The 23,785-nt window shown below is 32.8% G+C and overlaps 1 protein-coding gene across 1 annotated transcript in view; it reads right to left on the bottom strand.

The window, feature by feature from the left end:
* Positions 1 to 23,785, bottom strand: part of LOC129805635 (uncharacterized) — a 108,553-nt gene that overhangs the window by 82,106 nt on the left and 2,662 nt on the right. The window contains exon 2 of the mRNA XM_055853680.1: positions 1,950 to 2,188. Coding sequence (XP_055709655.1) covers positions 1,950 to 2,117 — 168 coding nt within the window. The 5' untranslated portion in view covers positions 2,118 to 2,188. The remainder of the gene's footprint in view (positions 1 to 1,949; positions 2,189 to 23,785) is intronic.

Below are 23,785 nucleotides of genomic sequence, written 5' to 3' on the forward strand. Positions count from 1 at the left end.
AAGGACATCTCGAATTGAAGTTATGTGGCTTCAATTTCCTCTATTTTCTCTTAAATTCCGAAAATACTTATACGTACCATAGTTGCGGATAACTTTTTTCCACCGCTTCTGTTGTTCTTAAGCTTTACTTAAATTCTAGCATTTAAGGATAGTCTTCATCGATTCGATCTACGATGTTCGATTGGTAAAGATCATCCTTAAGGGCTAGAATTAAGAAAAAGTTTACGAAATTTAGAGGGGGGCATTGTTATTCGCATCTACGGTAATAAAACTATGTAGGGTACGTGTGCCAAATTTCGGCATAGTTGCATGCAAGCGTCAAAGTCTCAAGTTTGAAATGTAATATTTTAAATTCAAATTGATTTTTTTTATTCTTTCTTCTGAAAGAGTGTTGCTTGGAACCTTGTAAAGAGTTTACCGTCTTTATTTACACTAAAATCATTCTAAATACATTTTAAAATGAATAAAAATATAGACATAGCTTTGGTGCCCTATTTCGGCCACCTTTATTCTCATAGTTCTTTGCCCTTTGGGAATTCTTCCAATATCTTTTTCACGTCATCTCGTTTGTCGAAGCTACATTTTTTGATATTCTTTTGCATTGTATAATCTCTAGAGTACATAAAATCTAAAAGTTCATGGAAATTCGAGGAACAAAAAAGGTGGCCGGAATTGCAAGCTGGCCGGAATTTGGCACACTTACCCTAAGCCATTCTGGTGAGGTGTCAACACCAAGGCACGCCTAAGACAAAATGGCTAAAACCAATTCAGAATCTTTCCTGAAATTGTCTTGGGAGCGATCCGGAACATCTATCTGAGTGGCTGAGGATCGACAGCCGTTGATTGCTAACCTTAGTTGTCCGATGCTCTTGCCCCATAAGCCATTGAAACGTTGTAAACTATTATGAACTTCAGACTAGACATTTAGTGGAGTTACCGTAGTTTTTGAAAGGTATGTAAATGTATCGCGTTCTAATCCACCTTTCTTCAGATCTTTTATTTGCCTTAAGCTTTTCTCTTTAAAGCTTTATAAAGGACTATTTGACTCAGTGCAGCGATATTACGCGTATAATCTACACTTCGGATCTACCGTAGATGCCAGATACCGTAGATGCCAGATGGTGCCTGAAGTCAGGGTGTTTAGGCTTTCTTTTATGTTTCAACTTTTAAACAATTAATTTCAGGCTGATATCGGGCCCAGAAATGAATTATCACTTGACCGGAATAATTCTACGATATTTAATATGTTGTTAATGTAGTCGTAAGGATCTTATTGTTTGCGGTCACGCCTAATCATAAGATGTTACTTGCTTTCACTTTTATACGGCCTTCAGACCTAAGGCTTAGCCATCTATATTAACTCCTCTAATTCTTTATCAGGCATGATTTTTTAGGGAATTGTTGTTTAGGATTAAATATTAAGGGCAAAAGATTCATTAGATTTTGAAAAGTCAATAAAATTGCATGTTATTAAGACTTTTGAGATCTTCGGAAACTGGGCTAAACCTCCAGTCTGAAGCCGGCATTAGTGTTGAATATCTCTTTGAAGACGGATCACCCCTTGAAAACCGATTACTGATTACGACTTAAAAATAATTTTGCTATAAAAAGTACTTAAGTTTCTTTTAAATATGTTTTGTATGTTGATTGGGGAGGGTAAGGGCCTTGACAGACATGAGGATTAGCCGAGAGACGGCTTAGCGTAATTATATTAGAAATAATGGTTAAAGTGCATTTTCAACATTTTCCACTATGTCGTCTCTCGGCTTAAGTCGTAAGTGTGTCTAGGGCATAAGAATGTAAATTTTACAATATGTTATCGGATAGGTCCTATTCATTTGGAGAAAGGATCCTAAAAAGAAGTGCTTTTTAGGGTAGAAGTAATTTTTGTTCTCAATTCACATATTCTGAAGGAAGAAAGTCTGGGAAAGACACAAAATTAGACTTACCGGAATAGCTTCGCACATTTCGATGTTGGGAAGTGGATCCTCAGAACAAGAGGCAACGTCATGCAGAAATGGTGGTCGAGGTGGTGGCGGAATCACAAACTCTGGAGGTGGTCCAGGTCCTCCACATTCTGAGCCACACTCTAAATCTGAATCCAACATTTCCCACATTAAAACTCAATTTAATGGGGGCGCGGATAAGTTTGGCCGCCACTGTCACAGATGATTCATTTATCGATGGTCTGTAGATACAAGAATAAAGAAAAAAGAAATCTCAGGTTAGGTATAATTATTTGACACCGCTGTAATTGATGCTTTTTCGGGTATGGCCCACGGGTACAAAACAACCAGACATCTGAGCGGAAGGAGTCCTTTCTATAGTGCCATCGAAGCCGCATCGAAGAACAGAGAAGCGAGTTTGGGAGATTCGTATGTGTTCCATATCTCTCGACAGCTGTCCGTTCTGGGACAGATTAATTGATCAAAATGACTGATTTGTCCCGCGTGTATGTCAAGCACTCTCTTACCCAATTCAAAAGTAAACTCTTGCTCCTCGCCATGCACTTCAAGAGCCCCCTTTTTATCTCTGTCTCTCCCACAGCTCAATTCTTTCGGCAAATATTTTATTAAGTGTTGTGCTTGAGCTTAAGCATTGTATGACATTTTAATCCAATATTGTAGGGAGAATATTTTAAAATTAAAAGTGACCTCCGAGTGACAAATTTCACTTTCAGTTTACTCAAAACGGCTAAGCTTATTTGACCAGAGTATTTGGGATTAAAATAAATTGATTTTTATCTAAAATCTGCAATTCACATCACAATGTAATTTAGAAAGATGCTACAACATAATCCCAATCTCTGAAAGCGTAAACATAAGTTGAATAAACGATAAGACTCTCGACAGGCAATCAATTCAAGTGACAAAAACGAAAAATTCCTTCTTCAAACATAACTATGATTGAAATATGAAGATAACAATTATCCGAATAAATACAGAAATATTTCAACGATTTCGAAGATTGATGCTACATCACCTTGTCGCAATGAGGTGTACAGTGAACCTTGGTATTCCACAGTTTTGGTCACAATTTCTTGCGTTCCATTCATTCCTCATCGTCTGTGAAACTTAGAACCCATACAAGATACTTTTCTTCCAATTTCAAAATCTTGACTGATTAGTGTCTCTATTTCCGAGTGAATAAATATTTTAGTCGTACAGGCGGTTCACACTTCTTTTGATCTAGCGAAAAAAAAACGAGTTCCAAGGATTTACATAATTAATCCATTGATGCATTCAAGTGGAAATTGGTGTGTCAAATTACACGTGTCGCATGTGATTAATTTGTCTTATATCGATAGGAGATCAATTTGGGGAAATTATGAGATTCATTTTCTGCATGTGAATTCTCATTCATTTGCATAGTCTTCGAATGAGGAGATTAAGGAATGCCACGTCTCAGAGTTTTTTTTGTCAATTTTATGAAGTCGATATCAAAATGATTTTATTGCCAATATCATATAAAAGTTATGCCTTGAAATGAATGTTCTTAATCTTAGTTAACATCAACAAAGATAGATTAAGCAGATTTAATAACTCTCTAATAAGAAAACAATTTGGGATTAAAATCTTTATAAGATTATAAGAGATATTATATTTTTCATAAAGAAATGAGATAATTTGAGCCATTACTTGTTTAGGTGTTTGTATGTTAATGAGGGTCCATTCGCATTTTATTTTCAGTAATTAGGAGAAACTGGGGCACCACCAAACACGGGGTACCACCAAACACTACGATTTTTTAATCGGATATTGGATATCAGAGGATAAGACCGATAGAAATTTATAGGCACTATAGGGATGCTCGTCCACTGAAGGAATGGTCGAGATAGTCCAAGTAGTTTAGAAATAAAAATTAGTGTTTGGTGGTACCCCGTGTTTGGTGGTGCCCCAGTTTCCCCTAGGGTAAAACAAACGTGGTTTAGTCCTACATTTAATTATATATCTTCTCTCTCTATCCGGAGATCTTACCTCTACTTAAAGCGCAAATAGTTTTTTGATTTGACTATGCCATATTCTGCAAAAGGGGTATGCATATTCCATACCCCTGTTTCATTTTGCCAAGTTTCTAATCAAATTGAGAATGAAGAGTTTGAGCAAATTACTACATTAAAATTTATTATAATTATTTTAACCGTCACTTCTTTTATTGCCCATCGTTTTGCCTTAGAAGTAGATAACAACGATAAGACGGCGATGGTTGTACTATAGGGTAAGTTGTACATGAATAGTTCTTGATGATAATGAAATGTAAAAAGTGGATTGTGAAAACTACTCTCTCTTGGAGTTCGAGCAGTTAAAAATGTAAACAAGAAAACAAAAAAACATGCTTTGTATAATGCCCAGCGCACAATAACTTTTGTTTGTAAATATATTTTCAAATTTTCCTATGAGAGTGAGCGAGATGACTAGATTTAGATATAACTTACTCTCATTGAAATATCAAAAACATGTTTACAAAACAAAAATTACTGTGCGTTGAGCATAATGCCCAGCACACAATAACTTTTGTTTTGTAAATATGTTTTCAAAATTTCCTATAAGAGTGAGTGAGATCACTAGATCTAGGTTTCATTCACTCTCACTGAAATATTAAAAACATGTTTACAAAACAAAAGTTATTGTGCGTTATGACACAATAACTTTTGTTTGTAAATATGTTTTCAAAATTTCCTATGAGTGAGAGCGAGATGACTAGATCTACATCTCATTCACTCTCATTGAAATTTCAAAAACATATTTACAAAACAAAAGTTATTGTGCGCTGGGCATTAGGCCCAGCGCACAATAACTTTTGTTTTGTAAATATGTTTTGAAAATTTCCTATGAGAGTGAACGAGATGACTAGATTTATATTTCACTCACTCTCATTGAAATGTCAAAAACATGTTTACAAAACAAATATTATTGTGCGTTGGGCATTAATTTGATTTGTTTTCAAAGGCAACATAAGTGAAAATTTTCCAAAAAATAACGAGATGAAACTTAAGGTCAATATTATTGTTTACAAAACCAATTTTAATATGAGCATCTTTCTAGATTTTCTTCGCAAATTAGACTCATACATTATCTGGTTAATTTACTTTTTTTGGTTCTTTTTCTGAATTAAAACACTTTTTGATATATTTTTTTACTAATTATTATAAAAGTTTTGAAAATGAACAGTCGTAATATTTTATTGCTCGCTGTTGATCTTTAGAAACTAAAGGACTCGAGATATTGATCTTAGGTGTTCGATGACTCACGTAAATCACTCTCAGACGAACATATTTTATTTTTACTTTAATATTCGAATATTAGGATAACGAAATGTATTTATTTTCAGAAAATGATATCAAGAAAGTTTCGTGTTCCATTATTTCCAAAATCGCATTTGAATGACAATAGAAAACAGAATGATTTGACTGGCAAATTTTCACAAACACGAAAATTTATTTATATTCTCATGTTCTGATTGGATTCAGAATGTATCTTAGTTTTCTATGCAAATGCTAAGTTATTGGGATCGTTGGGATCTAATCAATATTAGCATTTAACATTTAACGATGAGCGTTATGCCGAAGATGGGAAATTTACTTTGGATCTTCCAATGTTACAGACATCTTATAACATCTTGTGTAACTGTCTTAATCCCAGAACAACTAATCTACCCAATCTACCTTATTACTCAATTCATCATGACTTTGCAAAATTAATCTATTATATAGCAGTGAAATGCTCTATTTCACTTTTGTACCTGAAGATAACACTGTGGCTCGATCTCATCATCATTTCAGGTGAATTTTTCATGATACCAATCAATTCTTGGCCCAATTCGCGTTGTTGCTTGCCTTTCAAATAGACGGCTCAAGTGCGTAATTCATGGTTAAAGCTAATGGTTTTCTGTTTTGTGCCGCACAAGATGAGTATAATGCCTCTCTCTTATGTTATACAATTTACATTAGGAATGTGGTCTTCCTCATTAAATACAACCGTCGTCGTCAATGGGAAGCCTATTTTGTGTGCACTTCTGAATGCGAAATGGCCATGTCAATAGACTCTTGGAGACATTTTCTCTAGTGTTTGTTTAAAAATTGATAAAACACTTCATTATTCATGAAAGTGTAGATGATTGAAACAATTACACTTTGTTAAATATTCAAGAATTACGAGGCTTTGTGGAGAAAATAGCCGTAGTGTTCATGCTCGCGCCTTTCTTAACTCTCTCTTCCGCTATTTACCCTTTAGGGAATGTCTTGAGAATAGAATTTTCTCTACTACAGCATAGTTAAACAATAACCTGTTGAAGATACAAAGCATTTGTTCTATTGAAAGATCATAGTAAAATTAGGTGGAATATCAAAAGATGATGCCCTTTTCCAATTGTCTGTCGTTTCACAATAAATGCAATTTCCTATCACAACGTGAGATTAACCTGCAATGGAATCCTCTTGATGTCTGAGAAGATGTATTTCATAAAGAAATTCTCTACATTTCCTACAATCACACTTTTGCTAGGGTAATCCATTATTCTATTGAAATACCTTATCTAACTGATCGGAACTCAATGGACAATGTTCGCAGGTCAATCAATCGTAATTATTGGTGGAGGTCTCTAAAGGTTGAATGAAGGAAAAAAAGACTTATCGTTTTTTTTTTTCAAGTTATCGCGTCGGAATTCACATAATGAAAGCATTAGGCGTTATTAATGATGCTATGTATATGAAATCTAGTCAATGGAGAGAAATCGAATCAATTTTTGAAGTATTTTCTCGAAGCAATTTATGAGAAAGACCCAGCATAGAGATCTCACAGGTACAAGTATCAAAGGAATCGTCTATTTCGTATCATTTATTGAACTTGTATTATTCCCCAAATGATTCTCAATGTGAGCTCACAAATGCTTCTTTTAGAAAATTGAAGATAAAACTCTCTATTCTTCTCCAGAAGAACTTGTTTTTTGAAGCTGCAAAGCTTCTTGAAATATGTTTTGCAACTTACGTTTTTGGACAAAAAGCTCTTAAAAAGAGAAACTCAGCTGGAAGGCTCAATTAAAAAAAAGCAATATGTATATTGTATTGAGTTAATTTTTTCTGAGGTGGTATTCGAAATCTTGAATAAAATCCATTAATTGTAATAGTATTGAAAGAAATCCTTATTAACTTTTTTTTAAGTCTTCTTGACTTCAAACCTTTATTTATAAATTTAGGTTATTTCTAGAGAGGCTACCTCATGAGTTTGTTATACCAAAAATATTTTATATCACGCCCTATTAAAAAAGTTCATGGAATTGGGCGGAGCTTAAAGGCTTCTAATTCCAAATGAATAAACAACATCCCCTAGACTTGAATAAAGAACGAATACCTCATAAAATTCACATAAAATATTTTCAAATACATATGATTTTTTTATACCATCAACTATTTTATAACACATGCCAGAGATAGGGCTCTTCTATAGGAAAATATAGTACTAAATGGGCGTGGTTTTAAATGGGTTTGGGTTTTGCAAGGGGTGTTGTATGTGGTTTTTTTTCAAATAGTTTCCATTTCCAATACACCTAGTTTTTCGTTAACAAGAAATTCTTAAAATCTCATACCATTAGTTTTCAATAGAACTATTTTAAGGGCGTGGCCTATTTCATCGGGAGTAGATCCCTTTATGCCAGTCTCTGGGCGTATCTTCTGTAGTATAATCTTAATGCAGATTATACTACAAATTTAATTTTTAAATATGAATTGTTAAACTAAAAAAGTGCAATAAATTCAACTTAAAATACCTGGGGAGTGACTTTAAATTATTTATTCGTTATGTTTATTCAATTCGTGGTCAAACTTAGTACAAAAGTGCGAATTGTAAAAAAAATATGCATTATACAATTTTCTAAAAGCCATCCCAGCTATATTGTTTATGAGAAAACTTTCAATCTGCAACTAAGAAAAATTTTAACTCTTTAAATAAAATTTTTAAAGGATTAAAAAAATGTGCCAAGTTATTTAAGAGAAGCATTTTGTAGTATCCGGGAAATAATATTTTATTTTTTGAAAATTTTGTTAGAACTGCTCCATTTTTGACAATAAAATAGACGTTCAATTTGGCTTCTCTATTGTAAGTCCAAAGAGATGAATCACGCTCTCTCGGATTCCTCCGGAGATTTTTACAACAGGTTTAGAGGAAGTAATCCAATAATTCCATCCCATAAATCGACTTCCATCCATACAAATCTGGAGGTGAAAAATAGATTGGAAAATTGATTGAACAACAATCTCTACAAATCAATATTATTCCTATTACGAAATACACCTCACTTTTCACCTCCTTCTCACATACTTCTTATATGTTTTTCTTTCCTTGCAGTATGTTTATGTTGTGTTTGAGTATGATTGAAGTGGGTATGAGAGATGTAATTGATTTTATCGCTATTTGAAAAATAATTTATACACAAATTTTGACTTACCCTTGACTTACAAATTTTTTTTCCTAGTACAAATAAACAAACACGCTTATTAGGTGGAATAAATATACAATGGTGGGAGTGAGTGGTCTTAAATCAATCCTCCAGAGGAAGATCATGTAAACAGTTAACATTCAACAAGCTAGTACATTTTTATTGTGAAACGCCCGAAAACTTCTTGTTCATCGATGAAATCACCAATTCCACAGCGAAATATTTCGATCATCAGATAATATACATTAACTTTATGAAATTTTGATATTTCTCCATGGACTTGTTCTTTTCTTATGGGCAAAACAGTTGGACTTCTCGGGACTCTAAAACGTGTCTTTTTGTCTTGGATTTTTGAACAAGAATAGACAAATAAATGATTCAATCATCGTATTCGACTAAAAAGAAGAAATTTCCTTCATTAGGCAACATTTTTTTTGTATAATACCCCCTCGTGGTATGATAATGTATCCCGATAAATAAAACATTGGCAAAAGCGGTGAAAAATCAATTCAATTTCAAGGTAGACTCTTTTTTTCTGGTACCACCCGAAGGCACAGTAGGAGATGGCCAATTCTACAATCTCCACAAAACACACTAAATCAATCTTTTCAAATGTAAAAAATTATTCTTCCAATACAGCATATTAATAAAAAGCAAATTTCAAAAATAGTTCCATAATGAGATAAATTGGATGGATCGGTAAGAGAAGAAAAAAAAACAACTTAAAAAAAAAACAAGGCAAAGAGATTGATTGGTTTCTTGAAACAATAATAATTCATCAAAGTTACTTCTCCCTGGTACATGACCAAGAAAAAAGCCACAAAATGAAAGTGTGGTTTGCAGTTGTTATTTTATAAAATTCATTGTATACCTGTACTGAAGTGCAAACTGTGATCGGAAAGCTCATTGATACATTTTTTGTACATTTTGCTTTCATTGTTTTCACTTTAGCGGCATTTAAATTAACAAACTGGATTGAAGATTTTTTTTTTTGGTTTTATTCCATGGTTTAATTCCAAGGCTTATGTTATCACCTTGAAAATTATTATAAGATTTAATAAAATTTCGAAAATGTTTCTTTAACCATTATCCTCATGTAATTGGGGTCCCGGTCAAAATCCCGAACGCCAAAATCCCGAAAGCCAAAATCCCGAATGCCAAAATCCCGAACGCCAAAATCCCGAAAGCCAAAATCCCGAATGCCAAAATCCCGAAAGCCGAAATCCCGAATTCTTAAAAGTGTCACAGCTACTCCCACGATAGTACTTGCGCTTGTTGGAGGCAAAGGGAAATCTTCTGTGTCTTGAGAAATTATTCTAAGCATTTTCCTTAATCTAATTTCATCCCTTTCAGGATTTTGAAAATTCGGGATTTTGGCGTTCGGGATTTTGGCTTTCGGGATTTTGGCTTTCGGGATTTTGGCTGCCACCGTGTAATTGAATATTTTGTCGGGTCAAATATTTTAGTCTTATTAGGTTCACTGATTGACTAGAGTTTTGTATTATTCCTAGAAACCAATCGGATAACTCGACGAAACAGAAATATTTGAAATAAATATTTTTGATCAGTAAAATGGCAATTTGATAATAAAAGGAAAATTAAGAAGTTCTAAAACATTTTGATTTTCCACTGACCATTTTTTTCTTTTATAAACTACCGAAATATATTTTCATTGGCCTTTTTTTTAAAAAAAAAACCTACTTTTGCAATAGCCAATAGGTATACAGTGAGTGTCAATAGTTTGTTGCCTAATGGATGTTTGAGAAATCAAGTGAAAAAAATAATAGAAAAAAATACTTTTCCAAATTTTTCTTTTTGCAGATGAGTTCCTTGTAATCCATAGATATTATTTATAGTTTTCAAAAAAAATAATTAATTTTATTTCATATCAAAAATAATTGTTTTCCAAAAGTTGGTCCTTTTTGAAAAATCAAAAGTTTGTTGCCTCATTAAAAAAACTAATTCAAAATGGTGAAAACGTGCAACCAACTTTATGCAAACCGGTTACATTTTGAGCTTATGTCATTTGATAGGCAAATGGTGAATTTGTACATTTTTAAGGCTGTCAATGTTAAATATATAGGTGTAAGAGTGATGATAAATAACAAGAAATAATCAGTTTTTTGATAATTCATAATTTAGGTTATAATGGCAAATTACAAAAAGTTGAAAGGTGGGATATTGTCCAGAGATACTGCTGGAAGGAATCGGCGTCGCTTAATTGCCAAATTTTATGGAAATTCATGAAAAGTTATACATAAAATGGTCAAATATTATAGTTATGAGGCACGAGTACATCTGAAAAACGCTACTGGTAGACAAAGGGTTTCGACTCAGAAAGTCGATAACCACATTCTAGGTATCTCTGATAGTAACCCCATGATGTTTGCTTCAAAAATTCAAAGTCGGCTGGTTACAGAAGGCATACAGGCTTCAAATGTTTCGAAAATCAAACTCAAAATGAAAGAAAATATAAGAATAGGTACTTGGCTCGCAAGATTCCATTGGTAAGCAAAACCAAACTGCGTAAGAGGTTGTATTTTTACGTTTTTAGCATGCTCCAAGTGAATTTACAACCTTTTAACCAGATTGGTTTTGTTTACCAATGAAAACCTGCAATCCAAGTAATTATTCTTACCACTTTCATTAAATTGCGGTTGGTTTTGAAGCCTGTATGCCTTCTGTAAGCAGCCGACTTTGAATTTTTGAAGCAAACATCATGGGGTTACTATCAGAGATACCTAGAATGCGGTTATCGACTTTCTGAGTCGAAACCCTGGGTCTACCAGTAGCGTTTTTCAGATGTACTCGTGCCTCATAACTATAATATTTGACCATTTTATGTATAACTTTTCATGAATTTCCATAAAATTTGGCAATTAAGCGACGCCGATTCCTTCCAGCAGTATCTCTGGACAATATCCCACCTTTCAACTTTTTGTAATTTGCCATTATAACCTAAATTATGAATTATCAAAAAACTGATTTTTTCTTGTTATTTATCATCACTCTTACACCTATATATTTAACATTGACAGCCTTAAAAATGTACAAATTCACCATTTGCCTATCAAATGACATAAGCTCAAAATGTAACCGGTTTACATAAAGTTGGTTGCACGTTTTCACCATTTTGAATTAGTTTTTTTTAATGAGGCAACAAACTTTTGATTTTTCAAAAAGGACCAACTTTTGGAAAACAATTATTTTTGATATGAAATAAAATTAATTAATTTTTTTGAAAACTATAAATAATATCTATGGATTACAAGGAACTCATCTGCAAAAAGAAAAATTTGGAAAAGTATTTTTTTCTATTATTTTTTTCACTTGATTTCTCAAACATCCATTAGGCAACAAACTATTGACACTCACTGTATTTTGTAATATCAATTTTTTTTTATTACATATGAATAAGCTTGAGGTTTCATTTCATCGTAAAATATTGATAATATAAATGATTCTATAATTCCTTTATGAATCCTCTGTGAAATGTAAAGTAATTTCCTATAAAAAATGTTTATACATATATTACTGCTACTAAAAACATTAAGTTAAAATTTTTTGAAATAGGTGACATCCGAATTAAATTCACAATATTCACATAAAGTTAATATGATAAAATCGGATAAAAGAGAGATTTCCAGGCTTGTAAATTTCAATTGAAGCAAAACATTTTTTTTTCGAATAGCATATCAAAAAGCAATATGATAAAAAATTGCAAAAAGTCAGAATACGTGTCACATATGCTTTCTAATTAGATAACATCAATTAGCAAGAACAGAACGCATCAATAAATATTTTAATGTTAATGCGAAATTACAATTACTCATCATTTTGCATTTCCTAAAAACATTATGTTCAATAAATTTTATCAGCTTTGCTTTAAGCTCTATTTTTTACTTCTATATTATTGGAAAATTGAATTTCGTCCGTCAACATTTATTAATAGGTACTTAATAAATTATTACCTAAACAAAATAATAAATAAATAGGGGGAGGTGGACCATTTTGAGCTTTGGGGCTAAATTGATAGGGTTAGATGGGACTACAATGATATACGACTTTTACGCATATTTCCAAAGGAAACTGGGCTTTAAGGCAATATAATTCAGATAGATAAAACAATTTGTGGATCTAAATAAAATAATTGTAAGGGTCAGCTTCCTTTAGGAATATGCGAAAATTTGTATATCAATGTAGCCCGACAGTTCAAAATAGCCCCACCTCCCCCTAGATATTTCTTATCATTTGGTCTCTGCGCCGGTAATAGACGGGAAATGTTTACGTATATCTATACTGCGTAAACTTAAGATTCATGCATTACTGCCTTCTTTTGAAGTAAAAGAATAAAAACGAACAATATATTTGAATATTTTTAAAAACTCAAAATTTTACAGGTTCTAAACGATTAATTCCAATTTTAAATAGTCCAAGTTGTGTAGACATAAAAATCAGTGGTTACAACTACTCTATATTTACTACTGCCCCAGTTTCCCCTAAATTTAAGAACTTTTGATGCTGCTTGTTGATGCTTTTTATGCCTTGTAAACTTTCAGGAATAGCTAGAATATCTCAAAGTTTTGCATCAGCATGGTTAGACATCCAATGAGTTAGGGATGGAACTTGAGGAGGGCACCACTTTCCCATAAGATAGTGAGTGTTTTATCAATCATTTGACATAATTGGCCAATTGATTAAGCTGAGGAAGATGCAAACAATTTGATCATCTGATAACTCCTCAAGAGCACAGCGTCAGCAATGAGCTGATGGTATCTAGATGAGAAACACCACTCTGAGCTTATCTTTAATCACAGCGAAGCAATAATGCGTATAATAAATTTATCATGAGAACGCCGGACAGTGATGGAAGATGGATGGGGAGAAAGTGACTGCGTATATGTGGATTATTCTCGCTGGGATGCTTCTGGAAGCATTGTGCGAGTGTAGAACCAAGAAAAAAAATTGTCATACATTTTTATCCAAAAATTACAATTCAGCTCACGTTGCGACTGATACAACAGAGCACTCAATGGTAGAGTATTTGGGCACTTTGGTGAAGATAGTGCGAGTTGTTTTGGGCATTGCGGGGGCGCATGCGTTCTTTGCCATCATCATCTCCTTTGGTACCCATTGAATTGTCGCGCATCTGCGTGATGTCCAATGATGCATTGCATTTACACGCTGTTTATCGTCTCTCCTGACCAAGTCGCCCACCCTTGGCCATCGAGGTGCCGCCGAAGACAATCTCCCCATTCACATGCTCAACAATCCATGCCATTGAGTACATCAACTATGGATAGTCTCAGCAAAATTGCATGTGGAATGTTATGTGAGTGGGTGGCTCTTCGGTGGATGATTGCCAGCAATTGAGCCTGTCGGCACTTTGTCGTCCAACAGGCATACACATGCCTCCCCGTGACATTATTAAATTTCAAGAATTTCCCCTCAATTATTTATTATCATTGTCACACAATCGCGCATTTGTCTATTGATTTTGTATCTCTTGTGCAGAAAATAAAAGAACTTGCACACACAACAATACCGCTTGCGTTTGATTTACGCCGACTGTCGCCGCAGCGAGAGAATAAATTATTTGAGATTCACTAACATTGTACGCAGAGACATCGAGGAAAAAAAGAAACAGCAATATAATTAGACATTAATTGCGTCAGAAATCCTCACTAGAACATCTAAGCTAAGGTGTATTCTTCCATCAATTTTTCACCAAAAGTCCCACAAAGTTACAGTAAGTTTGAAAAAATATACTGAACCAGTACAAATCTTGAAACTTAAGGAGTACGCACAATTAATTTTGCTTTATTTACATTCCAAAATATGTAACTGTATGTAATAATGCAAACGATTGAGACTATTAAGTTAGGGGCTGGATTGCGCAGTGTCCGTATGTTTTTATGCATAACAAAATAATACAATAATAATAACAATAATGCCCAGCACACAATAACTTTTATTTTGTAAACATGTTTTTGACTTTACTATGAGAGTGAATGAAACCTAGATCTAGTTATCTCGCTCACTCTCATAAGAAATTTTGAAAACATATTTGCAAACAAGAGTTATTGTGCGCTGGGAATAATGCACTACGCACAATACCTTTTACTTTTTAAATATGCTTGACTCATACATCATGTGTTTACTCTTCAGTTATCTCACAGCATAGCTTTTGTTTTGGATACATGTTTTACAAAAAAAAACGTCTGTTACAACATTTCACATATATTGATATATCAAACAGTTTTCATTAAAAAAAAACAATGATTATGCTGTGTTATTGTTTTGTAAAAATGTTTTCGAAACAACCTATGGAAGTGAGTGAGATGACTAGATCTAAATCTCGCTCACTCTCATTGAATTGTCAAAAAAATGGTTGCAGAATAAAAGTTATTGTGCGCTGGGAATTATGCACAACGCACAATGACTTTTGTTTGTAAACATGTTTTCAAAATTTCCTATGTGAGAGAGCGAGATGACTAGATCTAAATCTCGCTCACTCTCATTGAAATGTCAAAAATATGTTTACAGAACAAAAGTTATTGTGCGCTGGGAATTATGCACAACGCACAATGACTTTTGTTTGTAAATATATTTTCAAAATTTCCTATGTGAGAGAGCGAGATGACTAGATCTAGATCTCACTCACTGTCATTGAAATGTCAAAAACAAGTTTACAAAACAAAAGTTATTGTGCGTTGGGTATTATGCGTTGGGTATTATGCCCAGCACACAAAAACTTTTGTTTTGTAAACATAATTTTGAGATTGCAACAAGAGTGAGTGAGATATATACATCTAGTTATCTCGCTTGATCTTATAGGATGTTTCAAAAACATGTTTACAAACAAAACTTATTATGAATTGGACATTATAGAATACAAAATTGATTATAATTATTCCACTCACCAAAAAGTTTCGAAATTATCCTTGTAAATATCTCATAGTGTATTATAATTACACGTTAAACAAAACTATATTTCAACTTTAAACGTGAAATTAATTAGCTGTAATATATTTTGTGTAAAGTTAGGCGTGTGAACATTAAAAACACGTAGTTTTTACACAAAACATTAACACCTTTTGTGTAAAAATACAAACGCTTCACATTTTACACTATTTCACTGTATTAATTTTACATAATAAAGAATTTTTTATTAATATACAAGAATTACACGTTCATCTAATATTGCAATTACAATCGTGTAAAAACTTTGTGTAATTTTCGAATTTTTACTGCGTAACTGTTGATCTATTATTGTTAGAGAAAAGTATAATATACAATATTTCAACTGCAAATTGAAACTTTTCAGTGCCAAAACTTTCATTATCTCAAACCATAAAATCATCATCACCTCCGTGAACAATACAGGTCGCCAAATAGCTCGAGGTGAGGTACTTTCCAAAAATAATACAACACATTATAAAATTGAGGAAATGGAATGGTGTAATTAAATTTCAACAAGTCTGATAGGCAATAGTGTGGAAAATTGGTGAAATTCTTTAGGAATATTTGGCGGCATGTCAATCAAAGAGGAGTCGACGTGCACGTTTTGCGTTTTCTTTAACAGGACGCTTATTACTTTATATTTATTTACTCAACGATTGGTGATGACAACACTGCAAGAACTAGCTTTACCACGGTGTGTGGTGGACGTATTGATTTACAATATGCGATTGGGAAAATTACGAGAGTCTCCATTGCGAATGGAGCCCAGTGAATGGGGCAAAATAATTGATGAAAGTGCTCAGGGATTGGTAATGGGAGGAAAAAGACAAGCGATAATGGTGCTGAAATGACAATATACAATGAATATTTCAGAGGCCAAGAGATGCTTTAGCGTGCCTCAAGAGTCCTCGAGCTATATCATTTTTTGGTTAAGTTGAAGAGTGTGGGCTTTTTGTGGGGGAATTGCGTGAAAGACTCCATCTCGCACGCGGGAAGATTAGTCAATTTTTCAGGGAACTAGCTCAAGTGTGGAGAGAAGAGGTGAGGAACAGCCACACTTTCACCATTTCTGAGCGAGAAAAATACATCAAATTGAAAAATCGATTTGAGCCAAGAGGAAACCCTTGTTATATACATATTTAGGGGAGTGTAGGGCAGTTCATGTATAAATTATAAGTTAGATTTTCAGACTGTTTTAAAAAAAAAGGTGAGGAACAAGACCTACAATTGATACACCTCTTGATAATAATAAATGTTAATAAAAATCTCCGAAAGTTTCTCTTAGAATGGGACAGTGTTGGACAAAAGTGGGGCAGTTTCGAAGAAGCAGAAATCAGCTTACGCTTGATAAGTGGAGTACCAATGGACTTAAATTGGATTTTTTAGTGTTTCTAACTATTATACAATATGGTATTATACAATAAAAGTTTATGATGATTCAATCAGGGCTTTTAGATTTTAAATGACGAGAGGGTCAAACATTGGGGATTAGAAAAATTACTTTTTTTTTTGACTTTTTAGAGAAAAACATTACTTTTAAATGACGTTAGGAAAAAAGGTTTTAAGACGCCGGTGTTCCAATCGTCCTTAAACGGTTAAAGAAGTAAACTTATAAAATTGTATTTATTCATGAAAAGCTGAACTTGGTGAAGAAAAAATTGATTTAAGTAGATTTGGTTTCTAAATAATTCAGTATATTAATAAGAATAAATTATTAAATAACCTTATTTACTTTATTTAGATCTATATAAACCAAATTACTTAATTTGAGCCCCTATAAAATTTAATTGTAGTTTGTTAGGTACTTAAAAAATTGAGTAAGGTATTACTGCACATTTTTACTACTCTTTTTATTCATAAGTCTATATAAGTCTGAAAAATGTTGTGAAGGTTGAAATTGTTTCTTTCCAAAACATCCCCAAACTCCCCTATGTCCTCTCCAGGCAAGTTTTATATAAAAAAAATTTTCCATACATAGCAGCGAGGATAAATAAATTTATTTTGGCTGGTACAAAAGGTGAGGAGTGATGGCAGGATGTGGGTTGAAGAGGTGCTCCAGGAGACGGAGTAAAGACGCAAAGTGTAAGCAAAAAGAAGAAGAATAAGAAAGAAAAACTTCCCGTGTTGAGATAATTGTGAAGAATCAATAAAATTGCGAATTGAATTAAACATCCGCATCATGATAAAATTTACCCCTGACTCGGCCCCAGCCAATCTCTCGCACCCCATTCTCGCAAAATATCTTACCCAAGCACAAAACGGTGAGAAAAGTTAAAATCAACCCACCCATTCCGATAGCGAAGAGTCTCCTAATTAATCTGTCGATTCTGGAAAATATATATCGAAAGTGGAGAAGCAAATTGATTGAGTTTTGTTTACAATCCAATCGATTAGAGACACACTAATTGGCTTTTGTATGGCCTCGCCTTACAATTCAACCGCAATTTCCACTTGCAACAGCAAATACAATAAATTATCTCTTCATTTCCCAGGGACATAAATTTTAATTCTTCCACCGTCACTGGCGGAAAATTGCACTTTGTTGTGCAGGCTCCTTTTGAGAGACACGCCATTGCATCCAATGCACTGATCTATTTCTTCTGCTCGAGTATTTGCGAATGTTTACATTGGCAAGTATATTTTAATGTTCAGTGGCTGCAGAGATGCAAGAGGTGGTCTCAAAGATAGGGAATGTACACCGCACCACTTACATTATAATATCCCACTCATTTCGAGTGCGCTCCTCAAGATGCAAAGAAGAGGGTAATGTGCTTTGGTATTGATACTAAATACGAGAAAAGCGTGATGCAAATATAATTCTTTTTGCCTTTCAGAACTTACTTAGCAACGATTTAAATGGTACTGCATATTAGTAATAAAACCATATCATTACTTTTTTTGATCTTGACCATATATTAAATAAATAAATATTGATCTTAAAATAATGATAACAGTGAAATGTTTCTTTTTTTAATTAAAATATGTTGCGTTTGACAGCATAAGTATTAATAACAGAAAAACTTATTAACAGAGCCAAAATGTAGTTTCGTTAGTAGAATTTTTTTTCAAATTTATCAGAATAGGGGAGAAGGGGATAAATATCACAAATACCAAATTTCAAAACTCAATATCTTCTAAGGTAAAGAAGATCGAGACTTCAAATTTTTACCTTATAGCCTTCATGAATCTTCTTGAAATTGGAGTGTTTTATGGGATTCCAATAAATAAAAAAACAAAGTATTGCAATATTTTAGACCTGGATATGAATTCTCAGATGCGTGTGTAATTCACGGCTCGCCATTTGCAAGGAATTTGTGAAGCTTTCACATAAAGTATCATGTGAAACACTTAAAAATAAATAAAAATTAATATATGACAGTTTTTGGAAAGCTTCACAAGATTCTTACAAAAGGAGATTCACAGAGCGGTGAATCTATCACATTTATAACTCCCCATTTGAGAATTTATAGGGTAGAGTCAGCCCTTTTGGCCATGTAAGCACTTTTGGCCACCTAAAGTAAAATCACATTGTAAGGCAATTATGAGTTTATTTAGAACAGGAAAATAGGTCTTATTTCGTGACCTCTAAAATCTAACGAATCAGAAAACTATATTTGATTTTGTATCGACTTGATTAATTCTAAGTTATTGAAAAAAATTCTCGACAAGGTAAATAATCACTAAAAAAAAACATGGGATTCTTAAGAAACTTGTTTATGTTAAGAGAAATTGTTTTGCATTATTTCATATTTTTGATAAAAATATTTGATGTTATTCAATGAATGTCCATTTCTTAATTAACTATATTTTATTGTGATATCATCCTTGATAAGATTTTCTAACAAATTAAATGAAAATCGGTTGTGGCTAAAAGAGCTTACTCTTTTCGGCTGTGTAAGTACTTTTGGCCATTCATTTTCCCATACATTTTACACGTGGCGCACCTCGCGGATTTCAGTAAAAACAATCGTGACTTTTGACTGATTTTTACATCAAATAGAAAATGTGCAAAAAGTCGTTTAAAATACTCTAATAATCACATAAAATTGGTGCTAAATAAGAATAGGACTTGTGCTGTGTATTTGTGAAAGTTTTCGAAAGCTATTTCTTCTTTTATTTTATTAAAATTCTTTTGGAAACAAATGGTCAAAAGTGCTTACACACAATGGCCAAAAGTGCTTACAAAGTGGCCAAAAGTACTGAAACACGCATAGTTGCATAAAATGCATTTTTCACTAAAATATTCAAAAAAAAAAATGGGAATTCTCTTGGATTATTAGGAAGAAACGGCTTTAAGGTATCTTTGTACAAAATTTCATTTTATTAAAATAATGATTATAAAAATTACAAGCACATGAAGCCTTAAAGTGGCCAAAAGTACTTACTCCACCCTAACCTGGTTTTAGAATATTTATCCGCTTAATTAAAGCACATTTTTCGTTAAGATAGAGAAATAATTTTCCATTAAAAATATATCAACTGGATACTTTGTATACCATGCCTGGTACTATTTACTCCAGCATTGTCAAGAATACCCGCAAAATTGTTTTTTTTTTTGAAAATGATTTGAAAGGCATATTATCTTTTTGAATTGGAAAAAAATATTCTTTATAAAAGTTGTAAAGTGCTAAACTTTCTATAAAATTAATTAGAAATATCTGAGATCTAATGTGAAATATTGGTTTTGTGTGACAATTTGCCCCAGTTTCCCCTACAATCTGAAATTAATTAGTGTGACTATTGGAAACACAAATTCGTAATAAGTGAGATTATTAAAAGCTTAATTTATTACTCGACAAATAGATAAAAAAAATAATACATATTTAAATATTCTAAAAAGTAAAAGAAGTTAATAATCACGCTATTTTTTAACTTTACTTTGTGTAATATTACACGACAATGAAATATCTAAGTCTAAATCTATATGTAAATGAATACATAATTTTAGAAAAAATTGTTTGCAGCATCAGTGGTGTAAAATAGTATATTTTGTTTTGGAAAATGGTCTCTTATGCCCTAGACACACTTACGACTTAAACTGAGACTTAAATTCCCATCAGTATTCCACTAATTAAGCCATTTTTTCGGATTAATCCAAGAGATAAATTTATCAGAAACTTATGAAATGTAATCTTATAATTATTTTGGTTATAATTACGTTAAGCCGTCTCTCGGCTTAAGTCGTAAGTGTGTCTAATGCATAATCTAAGATGGTGATGAACCCACGGGAGATGGGTTGGAACAAAGAGATAAATCAAATAAGTCAAAAATCGTTTGACAATTTACTTAAAATTATGAATAAATGATAATTTACATCAAATGAATATTTTTCATTTTTTAAAAATTTGTTCAATTTACGAATCATTCCGGGAACTATTTTTTCATAATCATACTAAAGCTATTAAAATATTAATAATCAGTACACCACATTCAGTGAATGAACCTTCCTTGGTCACTGTATCTTTTTGTGAATGAACGGGTAAACGCGCGGCTTCAAGACAATTTTTAAGTAATATTTGTGCAACAATCTCTCAAGTGTGAACACATGAGGTGCATTTAAAAACATTTTAGCATCTTGTGTGAATTATGTACAACATTTTCACAATTGCAGGCGTCTCAAACGGCATCTCTATATCCCTGTTTTTCAATTCAGCTATAAATTACGTCGCGCCGGTTGTTCGACAATCATGTGAAATTGCCACTCTAGAGCCACCGAACGAGAGATCCTCCATGTCATATGCATTATTACTGTGCTGGCAAAGACTTTTTCGCCACTGAAATGGCAATATATACACTTGTTTGTCTGTTTACGAGGCGCGATGAGGCGACAAGACGGTGGGAGGACCGGGATATGGCTAGTCGGGATGGCAGTACTGCACTCATCATGTGCACATCAAACGGCAGCAACATCTCGTATGGTATTAAAATAAAATTAAAATAGCTATCATCACGCATATGGAAATTTTAATGGGATCTCAACAGTGCTGAAGAGATTTCTCTGGATTCGTCGCCGCTGGAAAAAGTATTTTCTTCATCAATGATAAATCGTTTGTGTTGGTATTTTACTATCAAAATCAACATCACACCAGCCAGTTCTTTTTCGCCTCACTCAATCCCAACTCTCAAGTGGCTTTAGCACTTCAAAACAAGATTGAAGTATAGGAATTCTTCCAGGGTGTGTAGAGAGAGAGAAAATGATGATGGACCCAGGGAGGCAAAAGGCAATCTCGAGTATTTCAATGACCGTTTCAGTTTTAAAAAGTTCAGCCAGCAATTTTAAACAAATCACTCCAAAATTGAGGAAGTTTCAAATTGGTGATCTGTGGTATGTGCATAAATTGAGGAAAAGGAACACACCATCTTGTGGCAGTTTGCTCCTTTCCTCTAACATCTATTTATTTGCGTTTGGTAAGGGAAAAAAAATTAAATGAACATTTCATAACACCTCCCGCACATTGTTCTTCAAGAAATTTCTCTCCTGTAAAATATTTTCTTCAGCCCACTTTCACATCAATTTCCGCCCAGACCACCAAGAGGACCAGGGAGGTGAGATGAGGAAAGCATAAGATGCCAAGCATAAACCATGGTGAGTCGATAAAACGATTTTCTCGGATTTAAGACATTTTACGCCGGCTAATGCGGAAAGCGATCAAAACATGTGTGTTTTTGATCTTTCACTGAATCCAATGCCATACGTGAAAATTAATTTTATACCGAGAGGTGGTCATATCAAACAGTAAGGTACATTACTTAATTCCTTTGAGAAGTCTGTGGAATATTTCATCTCAAACCATATTATGCTGAATTAATTGTTTATGCTAAATTTTCTTGATAATTTTATAAAGTAAATAAACAATTTTCTTCTGTAATATATTCTATTTCTGTCTCAGCATCAAATAACGTAAAATTAATCAGAAATGACTTTAAGCTCCTAAAATAAATTTTCCTATAGCCCAAAAGCATTTCACTATTTTCATACATAAAAAATTAACCAAAATGCTGTACAATCTACTGCGGTCTTTAATAAATAATGTGTATATTGATTTAAAAATTATGGTCCTATACTGGAAAATACCATGATTAAATTCAGAAGTTTTTCATCATTTTGGCAATAGTTATGAATATTTCTGCTGCATGTTTTGGATTAATTAATTAAGGTTTTGTCAGTAAGGAATTCTAAGTGATTAATTAAACATACCACAGATCACCATTTTGATATATAATTTTATTTTGGTAAGTAAATGTGCTTGAAACCCCAAAGCAATTCTTAAATTTATAATTTTCCTTCTTTTTATTTTCTAAATGCATTAAAAATTTAAGTTTTTAAATAAAAAACTAATTTTTATTTTTTACTTATCAAGTTTACTCAAATACTGACTCAAATGTCACAGATAATATTTCAACTCATTAATTTTAGTCAGTAAAAAATTCTATATTTAAAATAATGTGTTTTCCTATAACAACACTGAGTGAGAGAAATCCGAAAAAGTTAAAATAACATTCCGGAAATGTTTATTTTACCCTGCAGTATTGATCCGAAAACGGTGTAAATATTATGCTTTTTAGGTGTATTAGGGGTTAAAGTTACCCTTTTTGATTTTAATTTTACCCTTAAGAAGATGTAAAATTAACATTAAAAAATTTTGATATATTTATACACCTAAAAAGTGTTAAAGTTATGAGGAAAAAAGTTAATCGCACCCCCGTTTTTTCTCAGTGAATACAGTAGACTCTCTCTCAGTCGGGCATATGGGGCAAAATGTCATTCAAATTATCAAAAAACTTGGGCATCAAAATCATTGTAAATTCAATAAAAAGCGCTCAAATATAAAGAATCACGATAAAACAAGAGGAACTCCAGCGAATTTGAACAAATTTGCTTTAAAATCAAACGTGGAAATTGTCAACAAAATTTTGCGTCCGATTGAAAAAGAACTGATTGAGCGAGAGTCTACTGTAGTCTAAGTTGTTTGTGGTTTTATTGGGCTTTATAAAACTCCATCAATATTCATATAAACTAGGCTTAAAAATTTAAATTAAATATTTAGTTCATATCACATTATAATTTTAGGTATTTAGGGATTCACACTGTCTTCAAAGCTAGTTTTAAAAATCAAGAAAATGTAAGAAAAATCAAATGTTCAATCCAGACTTGTTAGTTTGAAAGTTATCTTAAAGCGTAAAGAATTTCGAGCTTTCAAACTAAAAATTTTTATTAGAGAATAAGATCAATTCAAAAATTTTACATTAAGATATTCCCACAATTCTGAGATACCTCTTTAACCGTTAAATCTATTAATTGAGCTTAAAAACTGGTTCGTATCCTCCTATCAAGATCTTTAACCCATTCCTTACCATGGTATTATACATCATACGCAAATTGAGTGAT

Source organism: Phlebotomus papatasi, chromosome 1 (assembly GCF_024763615.1).
Source record: "Phlebotomus papatasi isolate M1 chromosome 1, Ppap_2.1, whole genome shotgun sequence".
Lineage (NCBI taxonomy): Eukaryota > Metazoa > Arthropoda > Insecta > Diptera > Psychodidae > Phlebotomus > Phlebotomus papatasi.